At 42.3% G+C, this 17,784-nt stretch overlaps 1 protein-coding gene across 1 annotated transcript in view; it reads left to right on the top strand.

The window, feature by feature from the left end:
• LOC126236959 (cubilin) overlaps positions 1-17,784 on the top strand; it is a 1,328,660-nt gene that overhangs the window by 1,127,496 nt on the left and 183,380 nt on the right. Inside the window, exon 5 of the mRNA XM_049946657.1 lies at positions 1,986-2,197. Within this exon, the coding sequence (XP_049802614.1) occupies positions 1,986-2,197 (212 nt within the window). The remainder of the gene's footprint in view (positions 1-1,985; positions 2,198-17,784) is intronic.

Below are 17,784 nucleotides of genomic sequence, written 5' to 3'. Positions count from 1 at the left end.
TAGTGTAAACCGTATAGAAATCCCTACAGAAGATCCTGAGATCAGCCTTCACATAGAAGCAAAAACCGCAGACTTTAAATTATAACATCTACAGATTGAAAACAATGTTTTCTCGCTTTCTTCAATAAATTGCCTTTCGAAAACAGTCCGTCGTTCGTGTATGGCGCTTAAGCGAGTGCGAAGAAAATTGTGAATCATAAATTTACTGTCGGGTCGCTCCGCACCAGATGTTTTTTTCAGGTTGCTAACAGATGTTTTGAAACATAATGTTTGACCAATGCTATCTGACTGTGCTGTTTCGTTACTTTCGTCTCTCACAGAAAAATATCGCCACAAATAACTAAACGTTTATTCAATGTTATCAACCACGCGCAACCAAACACAAAATTGAGTGTAAAATTTCTACATTTCAGGTTCCTCAAGTACGTCAGCGTGCTGAAAAGTAATGCCTCCGAATTTTTTACGTGAAAACTCTAAAGGATTTTTACATAAAACAAAAGTTGTTACCATCCTACATCTTTGTTCTTCATGTCCCTCTGTCGCTTAAGTACTATGGAGTGTTGCATGTAACATAGGGCTGTGTAACGTGATTGTGTCAGTGCGTGAGAAATATCGTGCTGTAATCCAGTTTAGAATTCGAAGCACATGGAGTACCCTCTCCTCCAGCCTGGCAACGCCTCACCACACACGAGCGCCGCGACATCTGCAACAACCCGACACCTTGGTTATACTGTCATCGGTCATCCTACAGACAGTTCGGACTTAGTCCCATCCGATTTTAATCTGTTTCCAAAATTTAAAGAACTCCTTCGAGGACTGGACTCTGATAGTGAAGCGGTGCACGAAGAGGTGAGGTTGTGGCTCCGTCAAGAACAGAGACGAATGTTAGTTAACAACTTTTGTTTTGTTTAAAAAGCTTTAAGATTTGTCACATACATTCGGAGGCATTACTTTTCAGCAGGCTCTCGTATATCACATTGTATTGTATTGTATGTTAACCGGAGACCTAGAAACGACGGAGAGACTCCGTCCCCGCCGCAGCCGCAGTGGTCCGCAACCCCACGACGGTTACCGCAGTCCACTTCACCCCTCCGCTGCCCCACACCGAACCCAGGGTTATTGTGCGGTCCGGTCCCCGATGGACCCCCCCAAGGGAACGTCTCACACCAGACGAGTGTAACCCCTGTGTTTGCATGGTAGGGTAATGGTGGTGAACGCGTACGTGCAGAACTTCTTTACGTAGCACTCGCCGACATAGTGTAACTGAGGCGGAATAAGGGGAACCAGCCCGCATTCGCCGAGACAGATGGAAAACCGCCTAAAAACGTCCACAGACTGGCCGGTTCACCGGACCTCGACACAAATCCGCCGGGCGGATTCGTGCCGGGGACCAGGCGCTCCTTCCCGCCCGGAAAACCGTGCGTTAGACCGCACGGCCAACCGGGCGGGATGTATATCATATTAGCACAACACACGAGAACAATACTGCGGTCCAGAACGCGCAACAGTCCGAGGGGTTGTAAACGGGCTCTGCGCCTTGGAATGATGACACTGCTTACTCGGAGAACGACTGTAAACTGGACAGACCGCAATTTCAACTGTTACCGAAGGAACGAATCTGTCAGGTCGAACCACGTCTGCCGTACGGAACGGCTTCGATTGAACTTTACGAAGAAATGTACACGCTGGAGGCGCTCTGACCACTCGGAGCTATTTGTTGTAATAGGTTACCAGACGGAGTACTGAGGCTGCATACTATAGCAACTAGGCACATACTCGTATGGTACAGATTTGCTTAAATTACTGAAATTTAGACCACAAGAAGAAATGCGCTGTAGTAAAAACTGAATAGTTTCCTCATTGCTCTCCAAAAACGAGGTGAATGGTGTAAACGAACTTTCCTGTTGTTGAACCCAACCGGTGTGGAACGTGCTGCTTGCTGCTGCAGTGGTGGCTACGCTAACTGCGCGGCGTGCGCGTTGCAGGTGTATGCACGAGTACGTGGACGTGTACGCGGAGGTGGTGTCGCACGAGGCGAGCGAGCTGGTCAACTCGCCGTTCGGGGGCCGCTACTGCGGCCACATCCCGCCGCGGCGCCGCATCTCGCTGTACCGCGCGCTCGCGCTCGGTTTCTACACGGACCGCAACTACACCACCGCGGACCTCTTCACTGGCAGATACACCTTCATCAACGACAGTAAGTACCGCGCAGCGTCTCTGCACCAGCTCGAAGCTCCTGCGATGGCTACCACTGTGGAGCTCGCCAGTCGCTGATATACGTCCTGCATTGTCAGTAAGTAACAAGCACGTCTCACTCTCATTTTCCACACCCACTACAACTACAGGAAGCGTGCAAGGGATAAGTCCCTGCAGTCGCGCTATTCATCTGTGTCCTCGGTGGATCACATGGATTGAGGGTCTGCCATGTAAGCAGGAGATCCCGGGTTCGAGTCCCGGTCGGGGCACACATTTTCAGCGGTCCACATCGAGGTATATCAACAACACCTGTCGGCAGCTGAGGTTGTCAGTTAGTCAACATTTATTCCAGGGAAAAGCTGCACGGTCATCAACAGTAACTGTTCTTTCGAGAACAAGTTACTGTCTTCATATATATATATATATATATATATATATATATATATATATATATATATATAGTTAAAGGCTACCTAGCCATTGACCTTCGTCTGTGCGAATGCGCACAGGTTGCCCAAACTCTTACGGGAATCGCCAAAGCGTGCGCGAGTAATGAGTGGGTGGGCAAATGTCTATAAGGTATAATACATATGTAGAATTGTGGACAGTTGGGAATGTGAGTCTCACGGGAAGCGTGCAAGGGATAAGCCCTTGCAGTCGTGCTATTCATCTGTGTCCTCGGTGGCTCACATGGATTGAGCGTCTGCCATGTAAGCAGGAGATCCCGGGTTCGAGTCCCGGTCGGGGCACACATTTTCAGCTGTCCACATCGAGGTATATCAACAACACCTGTCAGCAGCTGATGTTGTCAGTTACACATCATTTATTGCAGGATTTTTATTTTTAAAAAATCAACCTATTTCTCAACATCATATCTGCTATACGAATTTAGATACAAACTTGAGGTATCTACATTTACATCTACAGGGTGGCGCACGAAATGTGGTACCAATTGTGAAAGTTGTGAAAAAAACTTTCACAATTTACGACGCACATTACATATCCCACTGGGATCTCTACAGCAGTACCAGCAGAGCTTGGAAAAACAAATGAGTTACGAAATGACGTGTAATTCACGATACTGCCGCTAGGAGACTAGTAAGCAGCAACGGCTGACAATGGAAGACTGACGACACAGCAACGATCGGCAATTGTATTACTTTTTCATGAAACGATAAGCCTTGTTGTGACTCGGAGGCGTTTTCGACAACAGTTTAACACACAATGGGTCCCTTGCAAGAAGATCATCCACAGGTTGTACGATAAATTTGTACAGGAAGGAACAGTATTGGAAGCGAAGCGATCTCGGCCTAAGCCTGTTTGTTCGTCGGAGAATATTGAAGCGGTACGAGTTGCTGCACAGAGAAGTCCCGGGAAATCGTGTAGAAAGGCAGCAGTGCAACTGAGAATATCCAGACGCTCCGTTCAACGCATTCTTAAAAGTGATCTCCATATGTACCCATACAAGATGACCTGTGCACAGAAGCTCACTGAAGAACACAAGCAGCAGAGACTACTGTTTGCTCAGTGGGCGGAGGATAGAGAAGAAACTCTCAACAACGTTTGGTTTTCAAACGAGGCGCATTTTTATTTAGACGGTGTGGTTAACAAACAAAATGTACGCTTTTGGGCCACTGAAAACCCACAAGTGCTTCATGAACGACAACATTATGCTCCGAGGATTACAGCGTGGGCAGCAATTTCCAGTCACGGACTTATTGGAGCCTTTTTCTTTGAAGAAACTGTGAACAACGAGCGTTATTTGAGCATACTTCGCAATAGCTTCATTTCACAGCTTCTTGCTACTGCCTTGCCCTTCAACGCGCAGTGGTTCATGCAATATGGAGCAAGGCCACATAATGCAAACACTGTGTTGGAGTTTTTACTCGAGCATTTTGACAAGAGGATCATTTCACTCAGGTTTCCAGGTCGCTTCAATGACGGACAAAATTGGCCCCCAATAGTCCAGACCTCAATCCATGTGACTTTTTTCTTTGGGGGTACCTAAAGGAAAAAAATTTTCCCGAAACGTCCACGTGATTTAATGGAGCTCAGAAGACTTATTCTTCAAGCTTGCAGTGAAATTACGGAAGACATGTGCCGTAAGGTAATCACTAACTTCAGTGTTCGTTTGAAGGAAGTTAGGAAACGAAGTGGAGGACATATTGAGCATGTGCTGCGTTAGAACAAATCTCCATGGACGGCTCTTCATTGTAGTATATGTTCCTTTCAATTGTATTGACACTAAAGTTTATATTCAAAAACAAAATGGTAACACATTTCGTGCGCCATCCTGTACATGGATACCCTGCAAATCACACGTAAGTGCCTGGCAGAGGGTTAATTGAACCACCTTCACAATAATTCTCTATTATCCAGTTTCTAATACCGCGCGGAAGAAACGAACATCTATATCTTTCAATGAGAGCTCTGATTTCTCTTGTTTTATTATGATGATAGTTTACCCCTGTGCAGGTCAACGTCAACAAAATATTTTCGCATTCGGAGGAGAAGGTGATTCCAATTTCGTGAAAACATTCCACCGTAACGAAAAACGCCTTTGTTTCAGTTATGTTCATTTCAAATCCTGTATCATGGCAGTGACACTCTCTCCTCTATAATACAGAACGTGCTGCTCTTCTTTGAACTTTCTTGTTGTATTACGGTAATCCTACGAGGTAAGGATCCCAGTCCGCGCAACGACTCCAAAACAGGACAGACAAGTGTAGTGTAGGCAGTCTCTTTAGTAGGTCTGTTACATTTTTCAAGCGTCCTGCCAATAAAACGCAGTCTTTCGTTTGCCATCCCCACAATATTTATTATGTGTTGTTCCCAATTTAGATTCTTCGTAATTGTAATTCCTTGATGTGCAGTTCAATTTATGGATTTTAACTTATCAAAACTAATAATTTCAAAGCGAGCAGGTCTTGACAGGTTTGAGTATTACCGAACTATCTGTTTAATAAGTCATGGTGCCAGATGACTGACACGAATTATTTGTAGATGAATGGAAAAACTGGTAGAAGTCGACTTCATATCTTTTAGGGCCCGGACAAATGCAGTAACCCACTAGTACTGATGGTATGATTTATCTTAGAAGATAGGTTAAAGAAAGGCCAATCTATGCTTATAGTTTTTGTAGTCTTAGAGAAACCATTTCATAATGATGAGTTGAATACAATTTTTGAAATTCTAAACATAGCAGGACTACAATAAAGGGAGCGAAAGGATATACACAACTAGTACAGAAATGAAACGACATTTATAAGAGTCGAAGGCCATGAAACGGAAGCAGCCGTTGAGAAGGAAATGAGACAGGGTTGTAGCCTATCTCTGATGTTATTCCGTCTACAGATTACGCAAGCAGTAAAGGAAACCAAGGAAAAATTTGTGGAAGGAAATTTGTAGGAAGAATCAGTGGCAATAGTTAAAGACTTTGAGGTTTGCCAATCACGTGGTAATTCGGCAGAGGCGGCAAAGGACTTCGTTGCACTTGAACGGAATGGACAGTGTCTTGAAAGGAGGATATAAAACGAACATCAACCAAAACAAGGGCAAAGGAATGTAGTCGAATCAAGTGGCCGATGCTGAGGGAATTATGTTAGGGAATGAAACACTAAAAATAGTACATAAATTTTGCTATTTGGGCTGTAAAATAACAAATTATGGCCGAAGTAAAGAGGATGGTTCAGATGGCTCTGAGCACTATGGGACTTCACTTCTGAGGTCATCAGTACGCTAGAACTTAGAACTACTTAAACCTAACTAACCTAAGGACATCACACACATCCATGCCCGAGGCAGGATTCGAACCTGCGACCGTAGCGGTCGCGCGGTTCCACACTGTAGCACCTAGAACCGCTCGGCCACCCAGGCCGGCCGAAGTATAGAGGATATAACGTATAGACTGGCAATAACAAAAAAGCGTTTCAGAAGAAGAGAAAATTGTTAACTTCGAGTATTGATTTAAGTATTTGGAAATCTTTTACAAAAAAGTATTTTTCTGCAGTGTAGTCCTGTACGGAAGTTAAACGTCGGCAAGAAGCTACAGAAGAGTGATGAAGATTAGCTGGATAGATCGCGTCACTAATGAGAAAGCACTGACTAGAACTGGGGAAAAAAGAAATTTGTTGCATAGCTTGACTAAAAGTGGGAATCGGTTGGTAGGACACGGTCAAAGGCATCAAGGAATCATCAATTTAGTCTTTGATAGAGGTGTGTGTGTGTGTGTTTGTGTGTGTGTTTGTGTGGACGGGGGCTGGGTGGGCGTAGAATTATAGAGAGAAGCTAGGAAACAAATGCAGCAAGCAGATTTAAATGAAGAAGTTGCAGTAGTTACACTGAGATGAAGAGACTTGCACCGATTAGTGTAGCGTGTCAATGACGAAAGAAAGGAGTCGTGAAGAGTTTCAAGAGCGTTACGGAGCTCTTAGCCGGTACGCAAGAGCCAGAGAAACGCTCACCAAACTCCGAATAAATACGCTAGAAGAGATGTCGTGATCCTGAACCACCACACGCACCACGTTTAGAGAGCCCACGTTCCAAAAAGAGTCGAAAGACGTATTATTTTCAGCGAAGCACAACTTTTGCAGTGGCCATGAGGGTGAAATTAGACGATGTCGACACTTATAGACCGTAACATCGAACAATCCTGAAGAGAGCAAAGGCAAATAAATGTGAGAACTGTCGTAAAACCACCAGAACAGCTCATACATACAAGTTGCTGACAAGAATAATGTACAGAAGTATGCCCTGTCTAAAGAAAGGGTAAAGTCACCAATGAGGCTGTTTCACACTGCTCTTGATAACAGAAGCAAAACGTACGAAAAATCAAGATATATTCACAGGGTCTGTAGACCTAGAAGACGGGTTCGTCAATGTCACTTGCTGCAAGATCTTTGAAATTCTCTTAATACTGGTATTACTTGTAGGGAACGATGGCTAATGAACAAGGGGACACAAAAAATTATGTTACACTATATTATGGCAGCCCAAGTAACTTTTAATGAATATTGCACTAATTCATAGTGACACAGATAATAACACTATTTTCCAACACAGCCATCAAATCTCCGTAATCAACAGTCGGGACGCTCTTCCAATCCTTCAATTCGTCGGATATACAAATCCACTCCTTGTGCGCGGAACCATTCCAAACGCACTGTTAAACGTCATCGTTGTTGTAAAATCTCACCTCCCCCATCCCTTAGATGTTCTTTCATCTTGCCGAAGAGATGGAAATCGAATGGCGCAAGATTTGGACTTATCGATCAGTCTCACCCAAGAATGTGTGGCCTTCGTTATTGGCACCACTTAACTATAGCTGAACACAATAGTGCATTTGATCCAAGTACCGCCAGAACTCGCGGCGAGTCTGTGTGCAATTTAGACGTATTCTCCACAAGAATCGTACTGTCCAGTGTACTTCCACTTTGGAATACTTTTCCAGCTGTCACATCTTTTCAGTCGCACACTGTGATGGACCTGTTATCCGTATCTCAGCAAAACTGTCTGCAGAAAATCTGCAAATGTACTCCCTTTTGACTAAGGACTACTCTTGCTCAATGGTCTTAGCGAGGGATTACATGTGTAACTTATTTCCTGAAGTCAGTACGTAAAACATTCACAGTAATGAAGAGCGAACATTTGCTCAATAATCTTAGCGAGGGACTACATGAGTAACTTATTTTCTGAAGTTAGTAAGTAAAACCTTCACAGTAATTAAAAGCGAACAATAACGATGGAACACCAAGAGAAAAGTACAGGATCAAAAAAAGATGTAAGGCAAAGTTGTAGTCTTTCTCTGGTACTGCTCAACTAGTACATCATAGAAGCAATAACGGTAGTGAGAGGAGTGAGATACAGAAGTGCGATTAAAATTCAGGGCGAAAGGATATCATTGATAAGATTTGCTTATGACATTACAGAACCTGTTCAATAGGATGAAGATTATACTAAGCACAAAGTATGCACTGAGAGTAAACCAAAGGAAGACGTGAGGCATGAACAGCAGACGAAATCACATTGCCAGTACACTGAAAAGCACATTTAGAGACTGTAATAAACGAAATGAGGGGATTCTGCTTCCTTATAACCAAAACAGTGCATGACGGACGAACCACGGTTGATATGACAAGCAAGCTAGAACAGGCAAAGAGGACACTTCTCGCTAAAAGAACTCTACGGGTATCTAACATAGGCTTTAATTAAGGGAAGGGTATGTATGTCAGGATCAGAGCATTATATGAAAGTGAAACGTGGCATGTGGTAAAACAGGGAGGGAATCGAAGAAACTGGGATGCTGTTGGAGAAAGATTGTGAAGTTGACTGGTGAGATAAATAATGAGGACCTTCTCAGCACAAATGACGAGGAAAGGTATAGTTGGGAAACACTGGCAAGAAGGACAGGATGGTAAGACATGTGTTGAACATCAGCGAATAGCTTCCACATTAGAGTGCACTGTAGAGGGCAGAATTGTAGGAGGTAGAGATCTGCATCCTGTTACGACCCGGGAAATGCGCTCACTTTGTGTGCAGGAGACCGAGCACTGAATGAGGGACAGTGATCCGGAGAAACGACAGGAGGCGGTAGAAATACAGCAGAATCTGTAATAACATTTATTTGGCGGGAGAAGATAATAAAGCTGTCTCAGTGCGTTGTACAGCTGCGTGCTGCAACCAAACTTTGACACAGCTGGTCAGTAAGTGGTGGTTTTGGAACTGCAGATCAGTGTGCTATGGCAGGCGGCAAGGTGGAGACGGGTAGGCGTCGCCCGCCCCAGATTTTCTGTATTGCAGTGCAGCCCTACACCTCAACTATCTAGTGGACAGCCCTTCAAGTGTTTGGATGAGGATAGTAGACTGTGGTGGTTTTGGAACTGCAGATCAGTGTGCTATGGCAGGCGGCAAGGTGGAGACGGGTAGGCGTCGCCCGCCCCAGATTTTCTGTATTGCAGTGCAGCCCTACACCTCTACTATCTAGTAGACAGCCCGTCAAGTGTTTAGATGAGGATAGTAGACTGTGTGCTCCAGGATGCCGTTTGAGATGAAGGCTAGGCCCTTGTCAACCACCATATATCGACCAAGGCTGCAGCAGAGGCTTATGCGGTTCTCAGAGGGCTGCGCGAACTCACCACTCGTAGACATTGTGGGGATGAAGCTTGCAGATCATCCGTAATTGACCCTCATTGGAGGATCACTGGTAGAGCAGCAGTCTCCTCCTCATCCATTATTTCCCAGTAGGCAGCAATGGCAGAGCACGGCTGTGGTGTGCACCACGCTGTCTGTCTGTCGGCATTGAAGTCAGATATTACGCGGACCGTCATCGATCAGCTATTCGTGGTTTCAAAGAAAATAGACCGCCATTCCCTCTGTTTCTAGCTACACAGCCAGAATGGCTCAAAAAGCTCCGTTATTTAAAGAGGCGAGCCAATACGTGTGACACTGTGGCTCCGGGTGCATGAGCGAATTTGTCCTCGTCCATTGCTCCCGTCAGCAGTCCTTGCCTCACTGTCGTTGTTCAATAATTGTTCTGAGTCGCCGAGCTCGGGTCTCTCTGTGACTTTTGACTACTGCAGTAGTGCTCTGGCGCGTGAAGTTACAGAGCTGTATCAAACCAGTCTGAAGACAAATGTCCCAAAGACACTAAACATCATGCGAAGTCTTACAGATTACACGCCTGTGTACAAACTTTAAGGACAAAAGTGACTTTCAAATGATGTCACTGCCAAGTAACACTGCTCGATGGACCGTACACAAAAATAACTGGTAATGTGTGGTTCAGAAGGTAACTGAGAGATAAACGCAATGAGATGAACAGACATGACACTTTTAGTTAAAGACAATAATTACACTAAAGTTACGCGATTTTTGATGGGTCCCTGTACATTATAAAATACGGGACATTGTTCTTAACAGCACTGCATGGTCTGCAACGTGCTGCCATGTTGACTACAAGGTTGGTCAGGGGTTCTTGTCGTAGGGCGTTACATTCCTCCACCAGAGAGGTTAACGAGTGCTGGATTGTCGTTGCTACATGTAAACTTTGGTGTAAGTACTGTCTTTGATTAGAAATGTCGTTTCTGTTCGTCTCACTGTTTATTTCTTTCTATTACATTCTGCGCTATACGGAAGCAGTTCTTTCTATGTATGGCCCGCGTTTCACCAAAGTACATTACTTGGCAGTGGCACATCACACGAAAGTTTCGTCCTTAAGTTTTGCACACCTGCGTGTATTAGCGAGCGATGTTAGTCAGTGCGTTACTCTAAGTCGAGCTAGCCTCATACAAGGTTTCTACTCTCAGTCCATCTAAATTCCTACAGACCTTTTCTAGAGCAATTACACCTTCTGCATTGGACATGATAAAAGGTGTATTCCTACAATAAATAAAATATAAATATTGTATGGCGTACTGGCTGGGGTACCCCATGGGATGGGCGCCGCTTGCTTCATGTCGGAAAGTGTGTTCATCCGCACACATTGGCCGCTTTCCATATTGATATAAGAGAGTCATGTAGAATGTATAGTTGTAGAGTGTAGGACCTACACTATGTGTTGTGATGGATATGTGTGTAGTTGGTGTCAATTTGTGTTGTATGATGGTGACAATTATAGTGAGATAATGGAGAAGGTGAGGGTGTGGCGTCATCAAGAGGGCCGCCGAGATTAACGTCGCATCTGACTGACAAATCACTACCGACAGTGTCACGTGCCCTCACGTCATGAGACACTGCAGAGAGGTTTGAAGTTCTGTCAAGGACATTGGCACAAAGGCTGGTTATTAGGAAATTTACGCCGCCATCTCTCCTCCGTTTGCCGCATAAATATTGACATTGAAGATTTCGTCCACCACTATGATTCGAACTAGTTTATCCCCGAGTCAAATGCCACTACACAGGCACACGTTAACGAACTCGGCTACAGAGGCGAACACTCCTACAGCGAACGTACTTCACGACTGAAAATCTCCTCACCGATATATACACCTGCAAAAAAATGCAAGTATTGCACTGGACGAGTGCTCCATGATCGTTCTCCTCTTCCACACTAACTGTAACAATTTTACATCACGAAGGATTTATTCACTGGCAGATACACCTTCATCAATGACTATAATTATCTACTAACACAGCAAACCACGTGCTAATGCTAGGGTTCTACGCCGTGTACAGCTACACGAATACGGATAAGAAAACATGCCTTAGTGACACAAACGACTTCTTTTCCCTGCATATTGCCACTCGTTTTACATCGTACACAGCTACTCTATGCAGACCTCTTAACCTGAAGACACGTTCCCATAATTATTGCTAGCTATCGGCTTCTGCATCAGCCACGAAATCACCACCTTTCAGTTCATTATTGACATCCATACTTTCATTACTGAGAGGAAGTACTACATCATGTACTCTTTTTTAATCAATGTATTTATTAAGTCATATTTATGAAGTGATTTAGTCCTTAAAATCAAAGAGTGTACACCGAAAATGAATAATTCTTGCACTTCAATGCATTTTCGCATATAATTTTTACTATCATCCTTTATAGACTCTCTGTTTCCAGAGGTTCCCACAGTGCTTTACGTTCATCTTCGACAAAAAATACTACAGACCTATTGCACACTTGTAGCATTGCTCCTCAATTTTCTTACAGGCTAATAGTTTCTGACATTTATTATTATAATTACAGCCATATACAGAAATTCTGTTACTTTGTTTTCAACTGTTTTCAGAGTCTGCTTTCGATAATCGAAATAGTATATGTGTACCAACTACACGAGCCTTTTTGTTTACATTGGCGACTCAGACGCACAGAGATAATTGGCCTAGTGACATCGCCATCCATATCAGTGATGTCATCAATCTACTAACTGACATAATCATACGTATTACTGGGAACCTATGCCCCCTTCTGCTCCCACTCCCTATCTACAACCAGTCATAGCGAAGTATTAAAATTAAAATAACCAACGGAAAGTTCATGATGGTGGAAATAGCACAATTGTGTTAGTGAAAAATTAAAACCGATGTGTTTCTCCTCCCATCTGCAACCAATCGCAGTCCAGTACACCTTATGTCCAGCCAATCACAGTGCAGTATTAAAAATGAAAAATCAAAGACAATGGAAATAGCCAAACTGTGTTAATAAGAATATCCTTCTCCCTTTCCCCTCCCCCATATCTCCAACCAATCATAGTCCATTATTAAAAACCTAAGTTGATGCAGCGAGACCAACTGTGCTTTATGCCTGACGCACTCCCCCCCTTCCCACAATCCAGAGTGTGATATTTAAATGATATACGAACATGGTGTCAAATTACATTGTTTCTAGCATACACTTCCCCTTTTCCTCCCTGTACACAATCAGAGTGTAGTATTAAAAACAACGCCTAATACGCAGTGAAAAATCATGTAACTCTCAGCTTAGAGTCAAATATATTACTTACTTCCAAGAGAAACTTATCCCTGGTTCAAAATATTTGTCAAATTACATTATTTATGTACACATATATACCTCATACATAATATTCAAGTGAATATCATGTTACATTACTTACATATACATACTTTCCTCTGCCATAAAATTAAAATCCCTCCAACTTCAAAAATATATATTACACACGTAAAACAGAGCGCACACACACTGTGTAGCGTTCCAACTCCATCTTCTCCCTTCCTCCAATCAAAGTTTAGCATTAAAATGAAACAACCGATTAAAATGTAGCCCCATCTAGGCTGCGCTCAAAAGTATCACACACCTCCCTTTCCTCAGTTCCAATCAGAGCATAGTTCTTAAATGTGCTCAAAATTATTCAAATAATTACAAAACATAATCAAAGTATCTGAATTGTGTAAAAAAGTAACGAACCACGTTTTTGTTTACTGACTCCCAAAAAATTGTTTATGGACTGCTTTACAAGTTGCATTGGTACATTTCATTAAAAAGCTCTATATCGTTTGCTACGAAGTATTGCAATGAGTGTATAAATAATAATAAAACATGTAATATATAAATAAATAATATAAATAATTAAAGACCAATGTTGCTTATAAAATATAATTAACAAATTTAGTGATATGTAGTTGTTGACCCAAGAGTTTTATTTTTAAATACTTTTCTGCAAACCTGAAAAATGTGATATAATATCAGTTGCAGTTTTATGTCCCATTTGGTTACTGTCAAAAATGGCTCTGAGCACTATGGGACTCAACTGCTGAGGTCATTAGTCCCCTAGAACTTAGAACTAGTTAAACCTAACTAACCTAAGGACATCACAAACATCCATGCCCGAGGCAGGATTCGAACCTGCGACCGTAGCGGTCTTGCGGTTCCAGACTGCAGCGCCTTTAACCGCACGGCCACTTCGGCCGGCTGGTTACTGTCGCCAACAGATGGCTGCACTGGTAAAAACATTAAACATTCGATCTTTGTACCGTAAGTATCTTATCTTACTGTCACCACAGACGTCTGCACTGGTAAAAAAATGTCTTAAATTAATAATTTTGCACATCTATGATGCTACTCAAATATCACACTATTCTTTCGAAGTCTAAAATGGCTGCAAAAATATTTCTGCACTGTGAGAAAAGTGCAGTGTTTATATCAAGTTTCATAATGTTAATTTTCACATACACATATGGTTGTCAAATTAATGTCTAAAACATGATTGTCAACTTTAAAATAGGTACTCCAGTGCTGTTTCCATGCCAAAATAGTTGCAAATAATGATTGAAATTACAAGTTCAGCTTATGGATCAGTGTCATAAAACTACCCTGATCAGGCTTGTAACTGCAGAAAATACCTGTTAGCTAAAGCACTACGCTAAGGAGGCAATCACACAAGTAAACCGATAGTCTGAAAGCAATTAATTGGTCCTACTCTTGATATATCACAATACACTCTGAATTTTAATATTTTCGCATTTATATTGTTCTCAAGCAACATTGTAGAAGGGATAAAGATAATGCGTCATGTTATACATTAAAAAATATAACCAATGATACTGATTAACAATAATGATATTATTACAAATGAAAGAAGCCTGCTGGAGATTTTGTACAGAAAAAAAGTTTGACCAAGTTTACACTCAGAACTAAGGTGGCAAAGCACTTTAAATGGGTTAAAGGCCACATTTCCTATAATCAATAATTAAATAACATCATAATCTAATAAAAATATGCGACACATACAACATATCAAAATACAAACAAACAGCATATTAGGAAGGAAGACTGTTTTCGACTTTAGGAAGAAAGATGTTTATTGCGATATATCATTTAAGCTGTTGAATAGCATGATTTCTTTATGCACACCTTACATGACGACCCTAGACGCTAACAGAGAGATGTGACATCTCTGAAGACAGTATTAGAGTCGAGATCTCTAAACCAAATAAAATTATTTATCAATTATGATATTACTGATAGTATATGTGAGATTTCACACTCTTTGCAAGCCCAATGAAGCATGAAATTAAATATACGAAAATCTACGGTGTCTGCGCAACTTACTAAAATACACACAGCTTGCATGCTCATCATTATGTAAGCGATCTCTGTTCCCTCCTAGATGTCCACCATCCCACCTAAGTGTCCACTCCATAACGCCTAACACCTAATGCATAGTGCCACAAACTTCTCATCAGAATGACTGCACCATGAACATCGTTCACTTACTTCCACTGAACGTTGAAAAGCAGTAATTGTGCTACATATTAGCCCTGAATGCTGACAGTGTATATGTGTCGTGAATGTCAACTACTGGAGGAGGAAAACTGTATTTCCTCTGTAATAGATGCTTTATCCATCATAAAATGGTGCCAGAGAACTATTTAAATGTGGAAATATTTAATTTGAGCGTGTATCGTGACTTACAGCATGAGTAGGCCTAATTAATTACATTCAGACTGTGACTTTGCTTTGTGCTTGCGTGCTTAGGATTATATTTTAGCTAACATACATGAAGCGCCCAATAATGTGTAAGGCCCCCGAGACCACGCACAACTATCGCAACACGACATGGCATGGACTCGACTAATAGCTGAAGTAGTGCTGGAGGGAAGTGACACCAAGAATCCTGCAGGGCTGTCCACAAATCCGTAAGAGTACGACAGGCTGGAGATCACTTCTGAACAACACATTGCAAGGCATCCCAAATATGCTCAACAATGTTCATGTCTGGGGAGTTTGATTGCCAGCGGAAGTGTTTCAGCAGAGAGGATTGTTCCTGTAGTCACTCTATAGCAGTTTTGGACGTGTGGAGTATCACATAGTCCCGCGGAAATTGCCCAAGTCCGTCAGAATGCACAATGGACATGAATGGACGCAGGTGATCAGACACGTACGTGTCACCTGTCGGGGTCGTCCTATATCACTTCCCTGCACACGCCCCACACCATTACAGAACCTCCACCAGCTTGAACAGTCCCTTGCTGGCATGCAGGATCCATGGATTCATGAGGTTGTCTCCATACACGTACATGTACGTCCGCTCGATGCAATTTGAACGAGACTCGTCCGACCAGGCGCCGTGTTTCCAGTCATCAACTGTCCAATATGGGTGTTGAGGGGCCCAGGCCAGGCGTAAGGTTTTGTGTCGTGCTGTCACCAAGGCTACACGAGTAGACCTTCGGCTCCAAAAGAACATATCTATGATGTTTCGTTGGATGGTGATCACGCTGACAGTTGTTGGTGACCCAGCATTGAAATCCGCAGCAGTTTGCGGAAGGGTTGCATTTCTGTCGCGTTGAACGATTCTCTTCAGTCGTCTTGGTCCCGTTCTTGCACAATCTTTTCCCGGCCGCAGCCATGTCAGAGATTGCTGTTTTACCCGATTCCTGATATTCACGGTACACCAATGAAATGGCCGCATAGGAAAATTCCCACGTCATCGCAACCTCGGAGATGCTGCGTCCCATCGCTTGTGCGTCGACTAAAATAACACCACGTTCAAACTCATTTAAATCTTGATAACTTGCCATTGTAACAGCAGTAACCGATCTAATAACTGCACCAGACACTTGTTGTCTTATATATGCGTTACCGACCGCAGCGCCGTATTCTGCCTGTTTATTTATCTCTGTATTTGAATACGCATGATTATACCAGTTTATTTGGAACTTCAGTGCATATTTTCTGCTGCCTGGCCAGGATAGTTTTACAACGTCGATTCCTTAGGCCTAACTCCTGATGTAAACTACTATATTTAACTATTTAAGCATGTAAATAGCATCGTAACACTTACTTTGGAGTTAACAAACATGTTTTAGGCATAAATTTGACGACTTTGTATGTATGTGGAAACTAACATTACAATAAATGCCCTTTCTTTACATTGCACGATCATTTTTGCAAACGTTTTAAAACATTTGAGACTTGGAAAGAATACTGAGACATTTGACGTTTAGATTAACATTGCAACCGTGTGTTGGTGACTTTAAGCAACTGTGCCATAAAAGAGCTCAGTTGATTGTATTTCGCATTTTTCAGGGTTTGCGGAATTGTATTTGAAGTAAGACTCTTGCTTGACAGTTACATATTACTACTTTGATAATTATATTTTACTAGCAAACATTGATTCTGAATTATTTATAGAGTATGTTATATACTTTTTCCTATATTCCATAGCAAGTGATATATAGGTTCGAAAGGAATTTGCCGATGCCACTGGTGAACCAGTTCATAAACGTTTTTTTATGTCAGTAACGAAAGTACAGTTCATTTTTTTTGCGCAGTTCAGATACTTTGACATATTTTTTTATAAATGTTTCGGATATTTTTTTAGTACAGTTCAGATGGAGCTACATTGTAATTGACTCTTTCATTTTAAAACAAGGCTCTGATTGGAAGGAAGAAAGGGAGGTGGGTGACATTTATTGATAAATAATTCACGTCATTCAGATACTTTTGAGCGCATCCCAGAGGGGGCTACATTGTAATTAACTTTCTTCTATTGGGCTCCCATTTGAGGAATAATATGAGAGGGAACGCATATAAAGCGTAATTGGTCAGTTTACATCATCTAGCAGCCTTAATACTGCTTCATGTTTGCGTGGAGCTAAGGAGGGAAGAGAGCATGACTTGATGCGTACATAAGAAATAATGTAATTTGACGCCATGTTCATGCATCATTTTAATAATACGCTCTGATTGGTTGGAAAGAGGATGGGGGGGGGGGTGGTATTAAGCACAATTGGTCTATTGACATCAACTTGGATTTTTAATACTGCACTATGATTGACTACTGAAGATAGGAGGGAGGAAAGGGGAGGGGGACAAGCATTTTTAAGAATCATTTTTCAGAATCATTATCCTGATTAACAAAGACAAAAGCAAAATGTGAAAAAGAAACGTAAAACTTTGAACATAGCTGCTAAGGTTCAGTGACCTTGTCAGAATTATATTAGAACAAATAAGCCCTCGGTCAAGACCGAGGGCTTATGTGTTCTAATATGAAAAAGAAACACTAACAAAAGGAAAGCATGTCACTTGAGTCTGTAAAATTTGTCTCCTCCCTCCAGACAAACAAGTATTGCCCGCGAAAGGCAAAGGTCCCGAGTTCGAGTCTCGGTCGAGCACACAGTTTTAAT

Source organism: Schistocerca nitens, chromosome 2 (genome assembly GCF_023898315.1).
Source record: "Schistocerca nitens isolate TAMUIC-IGC-003100 chromosome 2, iqSchNite1.1, whole genome shotgun sequence".
NCBI classification, from domain to species: Eukaryota; Metazoa; Arthropoda; class Insecta; order Orthoptera; family Acrididae; genus Schistocerca; species Schistocerca nitens.
This window is presented reverse-complemented; position numbering and strand designations above follow the sequence as displayed.